Source organism: Saimiri boliviensis, chromosome 11 (assembly GCF_048565385.1).
Source record: "Saimiri boliviensis isolate mSaiBol1 chromosome 11, mSaiBol1.pri, whole genome shotgun sequence".
NCBI classification, from domain to species: domain Eukaryota; kingdom Metazoa; phylum Chordata; class Mammalia; order Primates; family Cebidae; genus Saimiri; species Saimiri boliviensis.
The window spans coordinates 57,817,441-57,840,875 of NC_133459.1; the positions used below are offsets into that span (position 1 = coordinate 57,817,441).

Consider the following 23,435-nt stretch of genomic DNA (forward strand, 5'->3'; position numbering starts at 1 on the left):
GGTTCTGGCCTCAGAGCTGTCACTTGGTCTTCATGGCCGCCTCCTCTTGGAATTCTGTCCTCTCCGTCCTCCTCCCTCACTCTTCATGGGACACCTAATTTTTTATCTTTTAGGTTTCCACTGAGGTGTCCCTTCCCCAAGCAGTTTTTCCTGACTTCTTGGAGCAATTTCATCTCCTCTTACTATATTATTTCATAATTCCCTGCTCTTTCCCCGCTTATAAGCATCGTAAGTATTTATGCAATTATGTGTTAAGTACTGGCCTCTCCTGTTTTCTCCTGAGTTCAGGATGGCAGATATCACGTCTGTCCTATTTTTTTTCTGCAACTGGCATGGAATGGACATTCAGATTGAATGTCACTAAGGTCAACATTAAGTCGCCTTTGTGTCATTAAGTCCAGTACTTTTGTTTGTTTTTACTTTTGTTTGTACCACTTTAGACTGGTCCATTCTCTGGAAAATTTCTATGGAAAATTTCAAACATGCACAACAGCAAAGAGTATAATGAAATCCCATGTACCCATTACATGCAGGGGCCAAAAATATATTTGCCTTGATCTTGCTCTCAAAGCAATGGGTCTAGTCCCTGCTTTGGGGAAGAGTTAGGGAAATGCTTAATTCATGTTAACACTGATATTATAAATTGTCAGAATGCAGCTCGCTGTGAAGATTATATCTGGTTATATATGTGCACATGTCAGTGATTGCTCTAGTCCACTGGTATGGGGATAGACATTTAATTTAAAATGTTCGGTTTGGAGTGTTTACATAAATGTCACCAAACACATGAATATTTCAGATTCCTTCTCAGTCTAGAGTAGCAGTAGGCTCAAGGGAACTAACTGTTTTGAGAGACTCTGAGCCACTTTATAGGTTGGCAGGAACATCGTGTAGTGATGAAAAATCCACCCTTCCCACATGGCCTCTCACCAGTCAGAGAGAGATATTGGAGTTTTAGAAGAGACCATTTAATCGGAGATTATCCATAAAGTTTGATGCACAGATTTCAGGAGAAGGCTTTTTAGAACTTTCTCTCTCTCTCTCTCTCTCTCTCTCTCTCTCTCTCTCTCTGTGTGTGTGTGTGTATGTGTGTTTAAATGTGTCAGGTTAAAGAAATATGACTACTATTGATAATAGCTATTGTTTATTGGTCTATATGGGTCAGTTGCTGTTCCAGGAGGTCCTTTGACTGTAGTCTATTCCTCACAAGGTTTTTAGTTCAATGTTATTACCCCCATTATAGATGTGAGAAAATGGAGAGTTTCAGAGAGTTGCCCAGGTCTATTTACATAGCAAGTGGCAGAGCGGGAATTTAAATCCAAGTTAGCCTGTTTGCAAAGCCTTTGCCCTTTCCATCAGACTACACGGCATCTTAAAACATTCTGGTTGCTTACTTGAGAGGTATCAATTGGGAACTTATTTACTTCCTCTTTTGTTTCAATATACAACCCAGAATGCTTCACAAATTCTGCAGAATTAGCCAGTGCTCACATTTAGGCATACCACAGATTTTAAAAAATGGCTAATGTTGGTGTTTCTTTCCTTGTGCTTTGGAAAAATTTTTCGGAGTCTGATACCTATTGTGACAACTTTTCTAAACTTTCAAAGTGCCAAGTTCATCTTACTAGCTGTTTGTCCACCAGGCAATCAAAACTACTATTAGTTCCTTATGGATGCATTGTAGCCCCTGGGAAACCAAAAGTTTTGCCTGTGTTTGGCACATATCAGTTAATTGCTGCCTAAATTGTTACTTCTTAGTAATAGGAATTCTCTTAAAAACTAATACCAATATTTGGTATGATGTATTTCAGTTGAGGGGGAAATCATTGGAAATGAATTTATTTTGACTCCGGGATAATATTTTCTGCCTTGCGTTTAGAAATTTACATACTGCATGACCCAAAATAACTTTCAAGTTTTCTTATTTCCTCAGTACACCTAACTTAGTTCTGGATGAGGCCAGTCCCTGTTCCGAGGCATGATTTAAATATCCACAGGTCTGTGTCTTTGTCTATAATGTTTATAACGTTTACGATCTTATGAATTTTTTATATCTACCTCATTATATACTCTCCCCTCTATTTTTCCTTGTACTTGACAGCGCAACTGGATGTTGTCTTTTTATTTTTTGTCACTTCATGGCAGTTTGTAACTCTTTAATGCTAGTTATTGTATTTCAGCAACACTGTAGTAATGGAAAGGCTAATTTTCTCTCTTCCACTAGACTGAATGGGACTGTGTCTTATCGCCATGTGCCTGAGCCTGACATTTTGTGCAGAATTTGCACCTCATAGCCACTCAATAGATTTTTTTTTTTTTAGATGAAGTCTTTGTTGCCCAGGCTAGAATGCAGTGGTGTGATCTTGGCTCACTGCAGTCTCCGTCTCCTGGGTTCAAGCGATTCTCCTGCCTCAGCCTCCCAAGTAGCTAAGACTACAGGCACCTGCCACCGTGCCCAGCTAATTTTTATATTTTTAGTAGAGACAGGGTTTCACCATATTGACCAGGCTGCTGTCAAACTCCTGACCTTGTGATCCACTCGCCTTGGCCTCCCAAAGTGCTGGGATTATAGGCGTGAGCCTCTGCATCCAGCTAGATTTTATTACATTGAAATTTAAAAGGAAACTTGTGTGTTTTTATTTACATTAGACCATAAAATAGGCACAACTGTTTTTATGAATTTGAAATTCTCAGAAACATTATTTTTTAATATTTTACTTTTCTTGAGATTGAAGAGGTTGGCTTTAGAGTAAATGAAATGAATCACAGAACCTTTGAACCAGAGTAACAACACTACTAACAAAAACACTGGAAATCATCTGTGTAATTCATTCCCCTCTCTTAAAGCCAGGCAGTTTCCCAGCCACTTTAAAATGATGGAGCTCTCCTTTCCTTAAAGAGCCTCTTAAAGAAGAGTGTCATCTTCTCCCATACCATGTCATCATGCCTTCTAGCCCTGCAAGTTAGGCAGCTTTTCCTCAGATAATCGAAACCCTCCCTTACTGTAATTTATGCTCGTTGCCTTCATAGAAATGAAAAGCAGCTGCTTTTAACTGAAAATATTTCTATTCCAAAAGATGGTTATTCCATTATTCTGTATCCTTCTCTTCCCTAGGCATAATTCTCCCTTCCATCTGACGTTCCTTTTTGTTCTATATTTCCAAACCATTGAATACTACTCTCTCAACTTATGGTCTTTTGCCTAAAAAAACTTGGACTGGGTATGATTAGTAAGTGATGGTTGATTTTAGATGTACTGATGAATATGTCTCATACCATTAAAGCTAGTCAGTCCAACCAGGCTGGTGTGTAACTGGAATACTGTGACCCCAGGTGACATGTGGCAGTATCTTTTAAGCTTGCCATCAACCATTCCCATCTCAGTTTCTCCAGTTGCTTAATTTATAAGACATAATTTATTTGTTATAAACTGCTTTGTGAGGTTAAAAAAAAAACAAGTGATACACAAGAGAATTAGATTGAATTTAGGCCATGTTTTTTTTTTTTTTTTTTTTTTTTTTTTTTTTTTTTTCTCCTCATATCTGTTTTTTAAATAAGCCCTAACTGTGCTCTCAATTAGAAAAACACATGGCAATTCTAAAGGAGATAAAAAAGGAATATGTATACTCCAAGTGCATTTCTACCTTTTTGTATTTAAGGAACCCCACAAAGCTCACTCTTACAAATTAAAAAGGATAGCAAGTGGGCAGCTTCCTTTCCTCATTAAGTTTAGCAAGCATATTGATTTATGTTTAGCAGGGGCCTCTGATCTCTTTTGTTTGTAGGTGGTTTTGTTTGTTTTTAATATGAACTCATTTAAAAACTAAATTTATGAACTGAGTTGCAAAGGTAGAGCTCCAGTTCAACACTTCAAAGTAGACTTTCTATGCAAAAATCAATGAATATTTTTGTATGTAGTAGTAGATCACAGAAGACATCAGTGATAATTATTGATTCGGTAAATATTAAACATCTACTGTGTGTCCTCCTTTCTAGGAATACCAAAATGCAGAATGTACCATCCTTGTTCTAGTGTGCAGTGTAGTATGGGAGAGAGAAAGAATTGAGCAGGTGATCATGTCATAAGTGCTATGATAGGAAGCACTGAAGGCACAGTGGAGGGGCAAAGAACACACCTTTGGATGAATTCCAAGAGGAATTGACACCAGATGGTGGTTAGGATTTACCAAGGTTAAGAAAGGTGAAGGTGTTTCGGGAGTGCATGACCAAGTACAGAAGTGAGTGGGAGCATGACCCATTCAAGACACTGTGAGTTTGTTTCAGCCAAAGAACAGGCAAACAAGACAAAACTTAAGTACTTTATCCTGGGTTCCTCAGGATGCGGACTGTAGGGACATTTGGCGTTTTTCTCTGGTATTTATTTATTGAAGTTCCGAGGACCTCCACAGAGCTAATTTCTGTAGTCTTTTGTGCTCCCATAAAGCTTTATATATGTACCCATATTTAAAACTTTCTTACAATACTTTTTGCATTTCCCCTATATGTCTTGTCCCATCTACCCTCTGAGCTAATCAAGGGAGAGGACCTAGTGCTCCCCTATATATTTCTGCAGTGCCATGCTAAGTGCTGGCAGAAATGTGTTTGGGAATTACTGAATCACTCCATGAATGGCTAGAGCATTTTGAGTGTTCTTGCTTCTAACTGTGCAGGAGTGGCACAGTTTGGGCCCAACATTGGTTTGCAATTCAAGATATGAACCAAGAATTCGATTCTTAACTCAATTTTATGTTGATTTGAGCAAGGTTGAACTGAGTTGCTTATGTCATTATTTCATTTAGTTCAGATAATGGCTGTCAAATTAGCTGAAAAACCTCTCTCATTTCCCTGTAGTGTTCTTAGCAGTGTCTTAAAGTGGGTTTTCATTTGAACATTTCTTTTTCATTAGTATTTTCTTTCTCATAAGAAACTAAGAGATGATGATGATGTTGATGCTGAGGAAAACAATGGGAACAAGAACAGCTACTTTTTCTTGGGCATGTGCTATGTGAATTAACACAGCACTTAACCTTTAAATGAATTTATGAGATAATTACTACTATTACCCTTCTTAACAGATGAAGAAAATGAAGAGCAAGGAGTATATCTTACTCACTAGTGAATGATGGCTTCACTGTGTCTGATCCAAACTGTACTCCGTAATGCCTTCTTCATAGCAACAGTAAAATCAAGTCTGGAAGAGTCTTTAGGAGATCAGTTATTCCATTTCACATCTGGAGGCAGGATCATGCTTGAACTGAATGCCTTGGTACACTGCCTGAAATGTATCCTCCACAACCTTTGTCCACCTGGTGAACTCCTACTCATATTTCAGCATTCACAATTCAAGCTGCTACTCCTAAGTGAAGCTTCCTTAATATTCCCAGGTGGAATTGCCCTCTTCCTCTGTTGTTCCTCTTAAATATTCTTATATTTCACTGATGGAATTCACCAATCATGCAGAGAATATGTTTCTAGAGGCAGTTTGTATAGTTGTTCAAGGCATGAACCTTGAAGCTAATTGTCTGGGTTCCAACTCTAGCTCTGCCCATATTAGCTAAATAATATGATATTCCATTCCCCTGACAAACTATTAATCCCTTGAGGTCAGATGATATATGCAAGAATTTCTTAAATGGCTAAGTCACACAATTGTCATGCTTTTGACCTTTATAGCAAGTCTGAATGTATCCTCCTTCTAAAGAGCTGATGTATTGCTTCTGCCAGTTTCTGGATCTTGATCCCTGAAAGATATTGAAAACCTAATTTTAAGGTCATTTTCCTGTTTGTTTGCTTCTCCCCCCTGCCCCCATTTCAGTTTCCTGTCCCTCCTCCTTTCCTGTCCTTCCTTTCTTAGAGACAGGACATTTTGAAAGCTATGAAATCTTCAGGTCTATACTTGTTCTTCACAAACTTTCTTTTAATGTTTTTCTCTCTTTGCCTGCGTGGAAAATCTTAATCTCACTCTTTCTGCATTGTGTCAAAGAAATAAGTTCATGTTAAAATTCTCAGCTCTGAGAGATATGTGAGCAGGCTGCTCCTTGGGTGATGGGACAGTTGATGCCGTATCTGAGAAGAGCATTGCCATGGTGCCCTGCGCTTACGGCCATTGTCATGATGGCAGTCACAGCCACCTGGAACACAGTGGGCCTGACAAAGGCAGGAACAGGAAGAGGGAAAGAATGCTTCCAGCACTGTTGTATTTTGCATTATGGGATAAGAGTGGCATCATTTCTAGACCCTAAATGAAAAATGATAGAATGAGAACACTAGAACCATAAGATCTGCTAAATATTCTCAGGGGGTGAGGGGTTGGGGGTTGAAGTATGAAGTATCTGCAGATGGTATCACAGCAAAATCAAGGAGAGCAGTTTAGGATGTTTATGAGGGAAACGATAATGCTTTTCAGTGCCTCTTAGAGTTGTCAGTGTCTCATAAAAGGTAATATTTGTTGAGTGACTGCAGCTTGCTAGGTACTGCGCTACACTATAGCATAGTATAGTTATTATGAGAATTTGTAGAGATAATCCTAGATTATCGAGGAAATATTTGTTTTATAATTTGTTCATGTGTTTATTTATATTGAAGAGTATTCTCAAGTTAAGATGATATTTTTTAGATGTTCGAGAGGCCAGATATTAATCATAAAGGGGCCTAATAGCCAAAAAGAATTGAAATGGAACTAGGCCATTTGGCAGACACTATTTGAGTCTGCCCTGTTTCATCCTCTGCCAGGAACTGTACATTATCTCTTTAAGGCAGAGCAGCCTTGGATGACCATATATTAATATGATAACTTGCTTTTCCTTGCTCCCCATCCCCTACCTAGTGGCTTTGGAATAGCTTCGTTATTTTTCACTTATTTCTTGTCTGTAGCACTAGATCCCAAGCTTACCAATTATACACACTTTAGATAACTTTGGGTCAGCTCAGTGCTAAACTTAACAAATGGCAAGTCAGGGATGCCATTAAGACTGAAGAATGTTGGAAGATAAAGATTATATAGACATCACTGTCTGTCCTTATTGATACATGCTGTGTTGTCCTGCAATTGGATAGGCCAAAATGAGTTGACACTGGAAGAGGTATTTTAATATTGGAGCTTATAAAATATTTAGAAAGGTTTTCCTATCTGAGTCAGACTGAGATAGGTACATACGTTTTCTATCTCTTCCGAGTGGCACTGGGAAATAGTTATGATTGGGAATAGGTCTTAGTACCAACATGCTAGGGTAGACCTTGCAGAGGAAGCCAGCACCAGGGCATGGAACCATTAAGCAAAGGGGTTCAGAAGAACTAGAGAGTGGACAAATAATGAGTCTTCAGACGGCCAGAATCAAAGGCTGAGATCAAGCCTCAGGTCCAAGAATCCAGAATAAGCCTGAAATTATTGAGTGAGAAACCCAACATTACTAGAATGAAAAAGAGGCCAGGGAAGGGCAGGAACAAACCCAAGGGCTGGGGGTCTGAAGATGTTGCCATCACAAGACAGCCCCATTTTAATGGCCTTTAGCCACAGGATCTGCCATGCAACTGTAGGAGTCTGCCATTAAAAACTGTAGGAGTAGACTGATGCTTAATGGTAACCCTTAACCCTGGGTCTTTGCCCCCTTAATGAAGGAATCTAAGGCAAAGTAGAGATTCTTTTTTTTTTTTTTAAACTTTTTAAATTGACAAATAATAATTGTACATATTTATGGGGTAAATAGTGATGTTTCCATACATATAATGTGTAGTGATCAGATTACTTAGCATATCCATCTCATGCATTTCTCATTTCTTTGTGTTGGGAATGTTCAGTATCCTCTTTCTAGTGATTAGAAACTGTATGATACATTATTGTTAACCATAGTCATCTTACAGTGGAATAGAACAGGGCTCCCTAACCCTACTGAGTTCTGTACCACCAGAGGATGACTAGGGTTAACAATAATGTATTATACAGGTACTGATCTGTAGCCTGTTAGGAATCCAGCTGCACAGCAGGAGCTGAATGGTATTCAGGAGAAGCGTGCCATTGGCGAGGACATAGGAACAACAATGAGATGTTCTCTCAAGATGGGAAAATGAAGTCTGGTTTTGAGAGTTCAGTTGTAAAGTCAATCCATAATGAGCAAGAGTAAAATATCCAAAATTATTAAAAAAAAAAAAACAAAAATAGGCCAGGTGCAGTGGCTCATGCCTGTAATTCCAGCACTTTGGTAGGCTGAGACTGGCGGCTCACAAGGTCAGGAATTTGAGACCAGCCTGACCAACGTAGTGAAACCCCGTCTCTACTAAAAATACAAAAATTAGCCGGGCATGGTGGTGCACGTCTGTAATCCCAGCTATTCAGAAGGCTGAGGCAGGAGAATCACTTGAACCCTGAAGGTAGAGATTGCAGTGAGCTGACACCATGCTACTGCACTCCAGCCTGGGCAACAGAACAAGACTCCATCTCAAAAAACAAAAGCAAAACAACATCAGAAAACAATGGCTTTCAGAACATTCAGAGCTCACAGGAACCATACTGAATGGTATAGAACAGGGCTCCCCAACCCCACGGGGTTCTATACAACTGTAGGATAACTAGGGTTAACAATAATGTATTATACAGGTACTAGTCTGTATCCTGTTATGTGGGCTAATGAACATTACCACATAAGCATCACCTGTCAGATCAGCAGTGGCATTAGCTCCTCAAAGGAATGTGAACCCTATTGTGAACTGCGCATGCAAGGGGTCTAGTTTGCATGCTCCTTATGAGAATCTAATGTTTGATAATCTGAGGTGGCACAGTTTCATCCTGAAACCATCCTCCTGACTCCCCACCCATGGAAAAATCATCTTCCGTGATACTGGTCCCTAGTGTCTAAAAGGTTGGGGACTGCTGCTATAGAACACTAGAATTTATTCCTCCTATCTAGCTGTAATTTTGTATCTTTTAATAGATCTCTCCCTTTTTACATGTCCTTTTGATACCATAAGCTCTATGGACAGCCTATAATATTTACTTACCCTTCATAGCAATCCATTATACCTACCCTTCCTAGTAATTATTAGAGAGAGCTCTTCATGGATTTTTCTCTTTTACTGGACTCCAGGCTCCACAAGGGAAGAGATAATATCTGTGCCTGGTACATAGTAAGAGCTTAATAAATATTTTTGGAGGGAGAAAGAGAAAGAGGGAGGAGGGAAATAAATGGCTCTTTTGATCTTTTTCTTCATGCTGGGGCAACACTCAGCTTCTGAGGTATGCACAGCAAGGCTCTCGCTGAGACGTATGTGTCTGTATGCTGCCTCACTCCCAGCCCTGTGCACATGCAGTTCTTTCCACCTGGTGCAGTCCTCCTCCTCCCTGCTGGTACCTGGCTCTGCTTCCACTTCTGCTTCTTCCTCTTTCTCTGGTCTCCTGCAGCATAATCATCCTCCTAACTGACACATTCTTTCTTTAACCATCTGAATGCCTTCAGTATGGTTCCTGTGAGCACCGAATGTTCTGGAAGCCATTGGTTTTTGTTGTTGTTTTGTTTTTGTTTTTATAATTTTGGATATTTTACTCTTGCTCATTATGGATTGACTTTACAGCTGAACTCTCAAAACCAGACTTCATTTTCCCATCTTGAGAGAACATCTCATTGTTGTCCCTATGTCCTTGCTTATGGCACACATCTCCTGAACACCCTTTTTTACCAGAACATCTTCATAGCAAACCTAAGGTGGCTACCTCTGTGCTTCCTACAGCTCTGTGTTTCTTGAGCTCTTCCATCTGTTTTATTTTCACATTTTCCTTTATTAAGAAAAGGAGATAACAGACAAGATAAACACGAGAAATCAAATACCTCATAATTACTTTAGTTTTTCACTGGAAGTAACTGGCCTTTGCAATGTTTTAGAAATATCTTCCCCTGAGTGTGCCTAAATAAGCATGTAGTTAACAAGCATAGACTTCTAATTGATCAGGGCAGGTTTTGAATTTCTGCCCTGCTCTTTCCTAATGATACAATCTTCAATGACTTACTCAACCTACTGAGCCTCAGTATTCTCTTCTGTCAAATGGAAATACTACTAATAATATCATCACAAGTTTGTTGTGACATTCAGTAACCCACATAAAATTCCTGTGCATAATGGCCTGGCGTTTAATAGTGACTAAATAAGCTGTCACTTGTTTTCTTTCCTTTCCTCCCTCATTTTTCTCCTTTCTCACATATTGCCTCTAATTAGTACCATCCTGATTTTTTAGGGGACTGATCAAAATTTGTGAATACAGGGACTTCATCTCAATCTTGGAATAGTTTGGTGGCGACTTTAAGATCTTTTGTTTTCTGACTCTTAGATCTCTTTCTTTTGGGGGCATGGGAAAATTCCCTCAACTTGATTATTTATTTAGTTCTTTCATGCTCCCCATATTGTCATGGCCACGTTTGAATCATGTTATCAGCAAGTCTAACTGAAAAGGCAATTTAATATTGCCCTGTGTTGCATCATTGCATATATTATTTCGGCCTGTCACGGGCCTGTCAGCAAGTCTTGATGAAGTGCAGAGCCAATAGTCACAGGCCTGAAATCTGACAGCTCTTTAACAGAAGCCACTCCGATTGGTGCAGTGGTATTTCTTCAGAAATTAAGGCCCTCTTGGTCTCTTTGTTGATACAGTTAGCAATCCAAACTGAATCATTTTATCTCCCCAAGAGCTGTATCTTCAGGGCTGGTAATTCAGTCTGTTCCATGGCTTAGAAAAACAGCCATCAGAGGCCTGTGATGTACCAAAGGCTGCAGCCAGGAATATCTTGATAATTTATCCCCACTCTCAGCTCTAATTATTCTGTTCTTTACTAGCTGGTTCGATTGAGACTCTCCAGGTTCAGACTTCCCTAAGCAGAGAACAAAAGGTTTCCCTTGAAAGTGGGGGCCTGGCAATGTCAGTACAGTGAGCTGCCTATAAATAATGCAGCAGTGCCGACTTCATTTTTGTAAAATCTTGGTGGAGAAATGCATGAGAATGATCAGGCCCCTGGAACTCAGCAGGCATGTGCTTTTGATGTGCGCCTTGCTCTGAGTGAAAGCAGAGAATAAAAAGTTCTTGTTTGTGCTGAGGCTGCTTCATGGTCTCTGGCTGGGATTTTGGTGACCCTTTTGCTTTGTTTCTGATAGAGTCTGGAGGCTCTTGCCTGCCTAGGAAAACTCTGATATATATATATAGAGAGGGAAATACCTTTAGTAACTGTTTCCTGATTGAAAATTAAGGTGATAAAAACAAAGATGCTGATTATAGTAGCTACCACTTAATTATCATAACAAATGAGCTTTACTTATATTCCCTCATTTTAATCCTCCTAAAGTTAGAGTGACCTGGCTGGGCTATTTTCTCTATACTTTCTGCTCTCCCAATTAGCTTTATATCTTTTCTTTTTTCTGGTCAGATTCCCCAAAAATAAATCTTCAGGGTGTGAACCTAGCAGCCAGAGCTCTGGGAGCTGAATTGGGAAAAGGAACTTGAGGGCTGGCCTGAAAAAAAGCAGATACTGAATCAGTCTGTTTTTGCCAAAATACTCTACCCTTACCTGGGCCTTACCCCACCCTCTCTGAGGTCAGATGATATGGTTTGGCTGTGTCCCCATCCAAACTCATCTTGAATTATAGCTCTGGTAATTCCCAGGTGTTACAGGAGGAAGCCAGGGGGAGATAACTGAATCATGGGAGCAGTTTCTCCTTCTACTGTTCTTAAAGGAGTGAATAAGTCTCATGAGATCTGATGGTTTTATAAGGGGAAACCCCTTTCGCGTGATTCTCATTCTCTCTTGTCTGCTGCCATGTAAGATGTGCCATTCACCTTCTTCCATGATTGTGGGGCCTACCCAGCCACTTGGAACTGTGAGTTCATTAAACCTCTTTTTCGTTGTGAATTACCCAGTCTCAGGCATGTCTTTATGAGCAGCATGAAAGTGGATTAATACAGTGGACCTTAGTCCTATCCTTCTGTCTTCTGTGGTGTGGGAGAAGTAGTACCCTGGTTGCTCATAGTGAGGTCGCATGGGATCTAATTACTTCCTGAACATACTTTTTGAACCATCCTCCTGTTGTTTCTTTCTTTTTTTTTTTTTTTTTGGGAGATGGAGTCTTGCTCTTTCACCAGCTTGGAGTGCAGTAGTGCAATTTTGGCTCACTGCAACCTCCGCCTCCCAGGGTCAAATGATTCTCCACTTCAGACTCCTGAGTAGCTGGGACCACAGGTACACACCACCGCACCTGGCTAATTTTTGTATTTTTAGTAGAGACAGGGTTTCACCGTGTTGGGCAAGATGATCTCAATCTCTTGACCTCGTGATCCACCCTCCTTGGTCTCCCAAAGTGCTGGAATTACAGGCGTCAGCTACTGCACGTGACCTCATCCTGCTGTTTTTAGCCTCACTTTTATCCCCACTTTTAGGAGTGGTGAGTGCCACCACCGACTGAACTTTTGGGGTCTCTGGAGGGTAATCATTTTGCTTCTGGGTTTTTTCTGCTGCTATTTTGGTTTTATCTTTCTCAAGTCTACCAAGAGAGTTACTACTATCATGTTTTTTGGCTTTTAGATTTTTGATGTTGTCATCTTCTATCCTGTTCTCATTGTGGGTTTTTGCCTCTTTGAAACATTCTTGTACAGCCATTTTGTTGGAATTTTTAAAGGGTGCAGAGGTTAACATGTGTAGTCGATATGGCATCTTTAACCAGAAGCCTCTTGTTTTTGTACTTTTTGAAATAGGAAAGAAGATCTCCTAGAGATCTGGCATGCTTTTGTGTCTTGAGCAGCAGGAGGAATGTGGGGTAGACAAAACCAGGAGAGCATTGTCAGAAAGCTGTTCTGGTTCTACTGAGGTGAAGAGTCTATGCAAGGCACCCGGTGCTCTACTTGCTGCTGCCTCTGGCCGCTCCAGGAATCTAACTTTTGTCTCTCCTCCAGCCTGCACACAGAGCAGTATCTAAAGATCTAGGCTTTATAATAGAAGCAATTAAAAAGTGATTTGGAACCTGAAAGCTTCCTTCTATAACTGAGATCTGAAGGTTTTTATTCATTCACTTAAGTAACATGTATTGAGCTCTCAAAATTTGCCAGAGTAGCACTGTGCTTGGGCTGTTATAATTGGATGAATAAAGCAGATATGGACCCTGCTATGGGAGGTTGTGACCTGACCTTGTATACTGAAATTTCCAGAAGGCCAGATAGAGCATCAAGAAATCAAATCAAATCAAATAATAACATTCTTTTATGATAATGAGATAGATCATTCAGTGCCTGGTCTTCTCTGCTCATACACACTCATGCCTAAAATAGTCCACGGTTCCGGACTCCTTCAGTCCACCAATTCCTTTCATCACCAGGGGCTGCTGAGACCATCAGAATTTCAGGCAAATCTATAAAACAAGGGAAGCTTTAGGTGACCACATTCTGTCATAAATCCTTGATTTCATATACAGTTTTTGCATGACATGTTTACTAGTGCTAGGCCAAAACAAAAGGGAAAAAGATCTAAGTTTAGCTAAGTTAAAGTTGCCATTCTAAAAATTATGATTTTTTCTTGAATCTGAGTCTTTTTTGTGAATTGACCCCTTTCTTAATATGTAATGTACTTCTTTATTCCTGGTAACATTTCTTGTTCTGAAGTCTACTTTGATATTAATATAGCCACCTCAGCTTATTAATTATTAGCATCTGCATGCCATATTTTTGCATTTTTTTACATTTTAATTTATCTTGTGTTTTTATATTGAAAATAAGTTTTGTTGTTGTTGTTTTGTTTTTTCTTTACCCAGACATTGTAGCTCACCTCACGCTTATAATTCCAACTACTCACAAAACTGAAGCAGGAGGATTGCTTGAGGCCGGGAGATGGAGACTAGCCTTAGCAACACAGTGAGACCCCCAACTCTAAGAAATAAAAAAAGAAAACATTATCTGGGCATGGTGGTATGTGCTTATAGTCTCAGCTACTCGGGAGGCTGAGGTGGGAGGATTCCTTAAGCTCAGGAGTTAAAGGCTGCAGTGAGCTCTGATCAGGCCAGTGCACCCCAGTCTGTGCAAATAGTAAGACCTCTCTGAAAAACAGAATAAGTTTCTTTTAAATTCCATGTAGTTGGGTTTTATTTTTATTCAATTTTATGATCTCTTCCTTTGCGTTAGAGATTTTAGGTCATTTACATTTAATGGTTGGATTTTAATCTATTTTCTTTTTCTGTGTTCCATATATTCTATATAATTCTTCCCTTTTCTGGTCTGTTCCAGATTACTTAAATACTTTTTAGTATTCCATTTTATCTCCAAAAACTTATTCTAGTTTTAGCTCTTTTTTGCTAGTTTTTAATATGCATCTTCCACTTATCACAGTCTATCTTAAAATAATTTTATGCCTCATTATGTAAAATATACTTTCATATCTTCCTATGTTTTGTGCTATTATTGTCATATGTTTTGTTCATGGGTTGGGTCATAACAAGATGCAAGATCAATTATTTTTTAAGGAAATTTAAAAATGAAAAATTTATGTCTCTTACATTTACTCACATATTTAGCAGTTCTGATACTGCTTCATTCCATTGTGTATATTCACATTTCCACTTGGTATCTTTAACCCATATAGTTTCTGCTTGAATTATAACATATTCTTCTCCCTCCTCCTATGTGAATATATAGAATTGAGTTTGTTGATTCTGTTGATACCCTTTAATTCTTCAGTAGCAATAATAATGGCTGTTATTACTCTAATAGTTTACATGTTCACATTCCGAAAGCACAATAAAATCTTTAAATAGAATTGTCTTTTTTCAAATGCTTTTTAAATTTTAGAAGCTCTTGTTTCCTGGATTTTATACTTCATTATTTGGTTCATAAAATATTATGAATGGTAGTTTTCTTGGTTGGACCATTTTGTTATTATGAAATATTATTATTTTCCTTGTTTAACATTTTTAATCTTGATTCTACTTCGATACTTATATTGTCATCAAAAATTTTTTTTTGTATTTATTTTTTGGTAGAACATTTTAGAGAAGAAACTGTATCACATTTTAAAAAACCTGAATTATAAACAAAGTTTAGCTTAATTTTAACCACAGTAAGATTATTCTTTTAACTGGTTGTAGAATTCAGCCCATTCACATTTGATGAAATACTAAGATAACTGATTTTACTTCCTCTATCTTATTTTGTTTTCTCTTTATATTACATCACTCCCCATTCTCTTTTCTTTTTGTTTTGTGTAGTATATTGGTTTCACTGGCTTTTTAATTTTGCCTTTGTTCCCTTTTATTCCTTGTTACTCTGAGAGTTCTACTAAGTTTTTTTGTTTCTGCTAGTGGTTACATTCTTATTCCTTACAAGCAACAATAAACTTTTTGTTTTTTGGGGATTTTCTTAGGTAGAATAGTATGCCTATTGTGTTTTAAGGAACTCAGTATTACAAATTCCTGCTTACACTATTATCCACTTTGATTTAAATATGTGTATGCTTGTATTTTTATGCATATATGTATGTGTTTAAGTATATTATGCACATACATGCATACATGTACATACATGCATGGAAGAGACACACACAACTAGTCTTTGATTTCTACCATATTGAGAAAGCGGCTCCGAATCAATTGTTATTTGTTTGTGCTATTTCTCAACTATTGTCCTCATAGAGTGCTTATGGGAAGTTTACTTTTTAAGTACTTGTGTGTTGAAAATGTTTTTCTTTTCCCCCTGACAGCTGAATAATATTTTGTCTGGGTGTAGGATTCTTTAATCCACTTCTCTTTAATAGTTTGTACATTATTCTAGTGTCTTGTACATTCCAGAGTTGTAGATGAGAATTCCCTTAGCTTGTCTGAATTCTTTTTAAGTAATCTATTCTTTCTTTCTGGAAGCTTGTATAATTTTCTGTTTACTCTTGAAATTCAAGTGTTTCCTGGATTTACTTCCTGGTCTTAATGAGACTTTTAATCTGTGGGCTTAAATCTTACTTCAGTTCAGTATAATAAAATACCTACCACTATATTCATTTAATTACAATATCTCCCTCATCTGTTCTTTTCTTTGTTTTGCTCCCTTTTCTCTCTCTTAAAAAAAATACGTTCTGGAATTTCTGTTATTCTCATGTTAGGCTGCTGGAATCTGTCCTCCAAGCCTCTTATCTCTTCCATCATTATTTCAGTCTCCTTTTATCTTTGCTACTTATAGTGAGATATTTCATTTACCTGGTCCTCCAGAGCATTAATTTGATTTTCATCAGTGTCAGTGACTTTTTAGTTTTTCTGTGGAAAATTTAAACTTTAAATATAAACTTAAAATCAGTGTTTATACTTCCAGAAAGTATTTTTTGCATTCTTCTGATTTCTCATTGTTTTCATCATTGAAATATTTTCCCATATTTTTCATTATTTCTACTTCAGTGGTACTTGCCTTTGATAGATGTTGTATGTGATCTTTCAGGTGAACTAATTCCATTAAGTTAGTTACTGTTTTTGTTTTGCCTGCTCATTGATAAATGCTATTTTGATTTTCATATAGGTTTTTAGACTCTATTCTGCATTAACAAATCTGAAAGCAGGGAAAGTTACAGCAGTTTCTGCCCTGCCATTTAGGCTGGTAGTGAATCAAACAGCCAACAGTGAGTGGCCCCTTCTTTCTTCTTAGAGCACCCTTGGTGAAAGCAGCACTTCTCTCTGGCTGCCAGTCTTAGAAGCAACTCAGACTGCCAGTGTATCCCCGACTTTCTAAGGCTCCTATCTCTAATTCTAATTTTACAGATCTTTGGGTGGGGGTGACTAGTAGATACAACTTGCCGAAAGGTGAATAGTTATCCAAAGAGGGCAAGTTGCCCATTAAAACACATCAGGAAATCTCAAAACTGGTCTTAATAGAAGCCTCAGGGAGGGATAAGCCCTTTGTTCTGCTACTAGTACCTTACCTTTACCCACTAACAATATAAACAAAGTCCTGTATTTTCTCTCTCTCCTAGAGAGTTTTGGAGAACGTGTGGCTTTAGTTGTACTCCCTACACTTTACCATTTTTGCTGCATATCCATATTACCCACCAGTTTGATTTAAAGAGATTCAATGAATTGGGCCCTAATGTTGTTTGAATAATGCTGAGGAAGGAGACAGTTGCCAGAGGCATCTGTAAACATAAAACTTCTGTAGTCATCTTCACTTCAGGCATACTCTCTTATTTTAACTTCTTGTAAAGACCAAGGCATCCCTAACTTTCCCTTTATTGGGGGAAAAAAAATAACTGCTTGGAAAAGCTGAGTTGTGCTGTGCAGTGTTGAGTTTTTTGACTATTGCTGTATTATGAATCACAACCAATGCTTGTTAGTTTACAACAGTAATCATTTATTTGACTCATGAACATCTCATTTAGGCTGTGCTGTGCTGGGCGATTCTTCTGGTCTCGGATGGACTCACTCACTGGGGTCTTGGCTGACTGATCCAAGTTGATCCAAGACAACCTGGGGTATCTGATCCAGATTGAGCTCAGCTGGTTATTGCCCTGCTCCATGTTTCTCTTATCCTCCTCATGGGATGAGTGGACTAGCCTAGAATGATCTTGTGGCAGTGCCAGAGATATAAGACAACAAGCAGAAACACACAGAATCTCTTGAGGCTTAGACTAGGAACTGGCATGCAGTTACTTCTGCTTCCTTATTTTGGCTAAATTCAGTCATGTGAGAGAATCAGAAGTCTAGAGGTAGGAAAGGAAGCCCTGCCTACAGTGTAGGGGATAGGAGGAGTAGGATATAGTATTACAAAGTTACATGGCAAAGAGTGTGGGTATGTGGAGAGATGAAGACTTGGGGCCATGAACTCAACCTTTATCAGCTGTTGAGAAATACAGTGCAATATTTTAAACTTACAATGGTGCCTCAAGAGAGAAAACCATGAGGTCGTAGAGAAACTTTCACAGAGGAGCTGACATTGGACCTGGACCATAAGGATGAGTTGGAGTTTACCAAGCAGACAAATATAGGTGAAAGGAGAAAACTTCAGTCCTGTATCTATCATGAACATTGAAGGAAAAATCTTCAATAAAATGCTGGCAAACTGATTGCAAGAGCACATCAAAAAGCTTATCCATCACAATCAAGTAGGCTTCATCCCAGGCATGCAAGGCTGGTTCAACATGCACAAATCCAAAAACCTAATCCCTCATAAACAGAACGAAAATTAAAAACCATATGATTATTTCAATAGATGCAGAGAAGGCCTTCGACAAAATTCAACAGCTCTTCATGCTAAAAACTCTCAATAAACTAGTTATCGACGGAACATATCATAAAATGATAAAAGCCATTTATGACAAACCTACAGCCAATATCATACTGAACGGGCAAAAGCTGGAAAGAATTCCATTTGAAATCAGGCACTAGACAAGGATACCTTCTCTCACCACTCCTATTCAATATAGTATTGGAAGTTCTAGCCAGAGCAATCAGGTAAGAAAAAGAAATAAAGCGTATTCAATTAGGAAAGGAGGAAGTCAAACTGTCTCTATTTGCAGATGACATGATTGTATATCTAGAAGACCCCATTGTCTCAGCCCAAAATCTTCTCAAACTGATAAGCAACTTCAGCAGTCTCAGGATACAAAATCAATGTGAAGAAATCACAAGCATTCCTATATACCCATAACAGACAAACAGCCAAATCAAGAGCAAACTCCCATTCACAATTGCTACAAAGAGAATAAAATAGGAATATAATTAACAAAGGATGTAAAGGACCTCTTCAAGGAGAACTACAAACCACTGCTCAAGGAACTAAGAGAGGACACAAACAGATGGAAAAACATTCCATGCTCATGGTTAGGAAGAATTAATATCATGAAAATGACCATACTGCCCAAAGTAATCGATGGATTCAACGCTGTCCCCATCAAGCTACCAATGACCTTCTTCACAGAACTGGAAAAAAAACTTTAAACTTCATATAGAATCACAAGAGAGCCCACATAGTCAAGATAATCATAAGCAAAAAGAACAAAGCCAGAGGCATCATGCTGCTGGACTCCAAACTATACTACAAGGCTACAGTAATCAAAACAGCATAGTACTGGTACCAAAACAGAAACATAAACAAATAGAACAGAACAGAGGTCCCAGAAGCAACACTATACATCTGCAACCATCTGATCTTTGACAGACCCGACAAAAACAAGCAATGGGGAAAGGACTCCATCTTTAATAAATGGTGTTGGGAAAACTGGCTAACAATATGCAGAAAGCAGAAAATGGACCTTTACCTGTCACCTTACACTAAAATTAACTCCAGATGGATTAAAGATTTAAACATAAAACCTAACACCATATAAACACTAGAAGAAAACATAGGCAAAACCATCCAGAACATAGGCATACACAAGGATTTCATGACTAAAACACCAAAAGTAATGGCAATAAAAGCCAAGATAGGCAAATCGGATCTAATTAAAATTCAAAGCTTTTGTACAGCAAAAGAAACCATCATTAGAGTGAACTGGCAACCAACAGAATGGGAAAAAAGTTTTAAAATCTACCCATCTGACAAAGGGCTAATATCCAGAATCTACAAAGAACTAAAACAGATATACAAGAAAAAAATAACCTCATTCAAAAGTGGGCAAAGAATATGAACAGACACTTTTCAAAAGAAGACATATATGAGGCCAGTAAACATGAAAAAATGCTCATCATCTCTAGTCATTAGAGAAATGAAAATCAAAACCACATTGAGATACCATCTCATGCCAGTTAGACTGGTGATCACTAAAAAAATCTGGAGACAACAGATGCTGGAGAGGATGTGGAGAAATAGGAACACTCTTTCACAGTTGGTGGGAGTGTAAATTAGTTGAACCATTGTAGAAGAGAGTGTGGCAATTTCTCAAGGACTTAGAAATAAAAATTCCATTTGACCCAGCAATCCCATTACTGGGTATATACCCAAAGAACTATAAATCGTTCTGCTATAAAGACACATGCACACATATGTTCATTGCAGCCCTGTGTATAATAGCAAAGACCTGGAACCAACCCAAATGCCCATCAATGATAGACTGCACAAAGAAAATGTGATACATATACACCATGGAATACTATGCAGCCATAAAAAACAATGAGTTCATGTCATTTGTAATGACTTGGATGAATCTGGAAACCACCATTCTCGGCAAACTGACAGAAGAACAGAAAGCCAAACACCACATGTTCTCACTCATAGGTAGGTGTTGAACAATGAGAACATGTGGACTCAGGGAGAGGAGCATCACACACTGGGGGCAGTTGAGGGGGCTAGGGGAGAGACAGCTGGGAGTGGGGAGGGTGGGGAGGGTTAACATGGAAAGAAATGCCAGATATAGTATGCACCTAAAGTAAAATAAATAAAATAAAAAGTCACTAAACACTTAACAACAACAAACAAAAACAAACTAAAAAGAAAGGTATAATAATCCATTAAGAAGGTAGGAAAAGTCAAAGTAGAGGAACAGTAGTCTACAGATAAGAATGGGGCATCTGGGATTGAGGAGTTACCCTATGTGATTAGATCATTGGAAACAATCCTTCTATGTCACCTTTTGCCCCCTAATATTACTCTTGGCAGAGAGCTATCAGACCTCCCGAAAAGTTAGAATTTCAGATGTCATGCCTAGAGGTGTTAGCCTATTGTGTACTCTTCAGAACATGTTACATAGGTGGGCTGCCTTCTCCATTTATTAACAATGTATATTGCTGAAAAATGTGAATAATTTAACATGTTTCTATAGGTGCTAGCATTCATTCAGTATATTCATGCCACTTAGCATAGGTCAGTATGTTCTGCAATCTACGTCACATCTAAAAAAATCATTAATGATAAGTGACATTTGTTGGCTTTCAAAAGACATTAAGGCCTCATTCAGTGCCACCTCCTCTGTGGACCCCTCCTTGATATTTTCTTCTCCTGTCTCCCACTCGATATGTCAGGTTCTTCTGCTAAAGGCTTTCATTTCTCCCTCTACTACCTTCAGAGCATTTATGTCTATTTGTTAGTATATGATTTTAGCTGTGATTGTTTCATCAATTTCTGTCTCCCCAGTTAAACTTCCAGCTTCTGTGACAGCAAAGAACTAGATATTTTATATACCACTGGTTTCCTGGGTCCTAGCACAGTGCCAGGATTATAGTAACTGAATACTAAACAATTATTGAGTGAGTGAATACATGAATCTATGTGAATGACTGAGATATACCTAGACCATTACCCTTCGGGTTGTCTTTAAAATTGCATGAGCTCCCAGTTTTACCATTTACCTACCATGTGGTGGACAGACCATTCTTTAGTGTTTCCATTCAGTCAATATTCATTGTGGCTTGTTTTAATCCTGAATGTGAATGAGGTATTTGTGATACACAGAAGAGTAAGGCTGATTCTGTGCTGACAGAGTTGCTGGTTTAGTGGGAGAGATGGTAAAATGAGTGGCCAAAGACAGTTACTATGGTAAATTATGATAAGGGTATGTCCAGATTGGAACTTGGGAAGAAGCTTTTCACTCAGTCTGCCCTTCACTGGGCCCTCCTGAAAAAGGAGAGTGTGAGCTCAGTCATGAAGGCTAACTAAGAGTTAGATGCATAATGGGGATGACTATTCCAGGAGGAATGAAGCAAAGAATTCATTGCACAGGGAAATGGGAAATCAAGGCTCGCTATAGCAAACTCCAAATAATTCCGTATTGCAGAGTGAGAAGGCAAGGGTGGAAATGGCCTGAACAGCGTGACTGTGGAGATGGGGACAGCCATATCACAAAGGGTCCTTTAAGCCCTACTGTGCACTGGACTTCGTCCTGAAGTTAGTTAGTGGCAATTGAAGGATCTTAAATCAGAGATTGATATAAAAGATTTTATTTTATAAAGTTTGCCCTGGGTACAATATGAAGAACAGATTAGAAGGCAATAGTACTGTTGAGGAATGACATAAAGAAACAGTTACTTACCTAGTGTGATAAGGGCTGTGGTAGAAGACATACTCCATGCTCTGGGAAATCAGAAGAGGGGTGCCCAACCTAGAACTGGGGTCTCAGCCTAGGCTAAACTAAGAGTTTGAATTATCATAGTGAAGAAGCTAGGATGAGTTTTCCCAACAAAAGTGGGTAGGGCAAATGCTCTGAAGTATGCAAGAATGTGACTTTCTTCAGAGAACTGCAAATGACTTTTTATTGTTACACTGTAGAATATTAAGGGTGACGATGATAAATGAAGCTGGAAAGGAAAACATCTAGCATTCAAATCTTTCTCCTGTGAAGTATTTTTTTAGACTGGGATGACCATGTCATTTATTATCACCACAGGCACTTTAAAAACTTTTTATCACAGAAACTTTTGAACATGTAGAGAGAGTAGTATAATTAACATTTATGAACCCATCACTCAGTCCCAACAACTACCCGTGACCAATCCTGTCCTTAGCCACATGCCATTTACTTCCCTTTCTCATGTTATTTAAAGCACATTCCAGACACTATATCATCTTATACAAACATTTTCAGTATGTATCTCTAAATGATAAGGAGGGTTTTATTAACATAACCACAACTACCAATATTATATCTAAAATTTCATGATAATTAAATTTTTATCAAATAGCAAGGTTGTAATTTCTAATTATCTCACAAATGTCATATAAATATAGATATAAATATAAACATTTGTATACAGTTTGTTTCATCAGGATCCAAATAAAGGACCGAGACTTTTTTTCTTTTTTTGAGATAGTCTCACCCTGTTGCCCAGGCTGGAGTGCAGTGACACAATCTTGGCTCGCTGCAATCTCTGCCTCCTGGGTTCAAGTGATTCTCCTGCCTCAGCCTCCTAAGTAGCTGGGACTACAGGTGCCCACCACCATGCCTGTCTAATTTTGTATTTTTAGTAGGGACGGGTTTCACCATGTTGGTGAGGCTGGTCTCGAACTCCTGACCTGAAGTGGTCAGCCTACCTCAGCCTCCCAAAGTGCTGGGATTACAGGTGTGTGCCACCATGCCCAGCCAGGGCTGAGACTTTTGAAAGTGAAGGAAGATACTATCCATAATTAACCGGTATCTGTGTAGACTCTTTACCTAAGCAGGGATGTGTCATTATATACATTGGTTTATTCCACTTCTTTAATACCTCTGCAGACGTCTGGATGGGTATTTTGCTAAACATAAAGGAAGCCTCATGCATATTATTGGTTCTATATCTCTCCTGTTTTCTTAGGTCTCTCTGCTCTCTGGTGTGTAAGTGGACCTACTCAGCAGAGAAAGGCTGGGACGACAGTTTCTGGAAAATGGTTGGTTTGGAAGACTTCGTTGCAGATAATTACAGCAAAATAGGTAAAAGAACAAAACATCTGTAGAGTGATTATGTGCATTGGCGTATCTTGGCAGGTTTGTTGTTATTGTGGTTTGTATGAATGAAAATACAGGAATAAAGTCCAGTTTTTCCAA

The 23,435-nt window shown here is 38.6% G+C and overlaps 1 protein-coding gene across 10 annotated transcripts in view; it reads left to right on the plus strand.

The window, feature by feature from the left end:
- The window catches only part of FGGY (FGGY carbohydrate kinase domain containing), a 429,730-nt gene that overhangs the window by 127,556 nt on the left and 278,739 nt on the right, over positions 1–23,435 (plus strand). For all 10 annotated transcript variants that reach the window (XM_074380908.1, XM_074380904.1, XM_003921494.3 and 7 more), the window contains one exon: positions 23,206–23,321. In XM_074380908.1, coding sequence (XP_074237009.1) covers positions 23,206–23,321 — 116 coding nt within the window. The remainder of the gene's footprint in view (positions 1–23,205; positions 23,322–23,435) is intronic.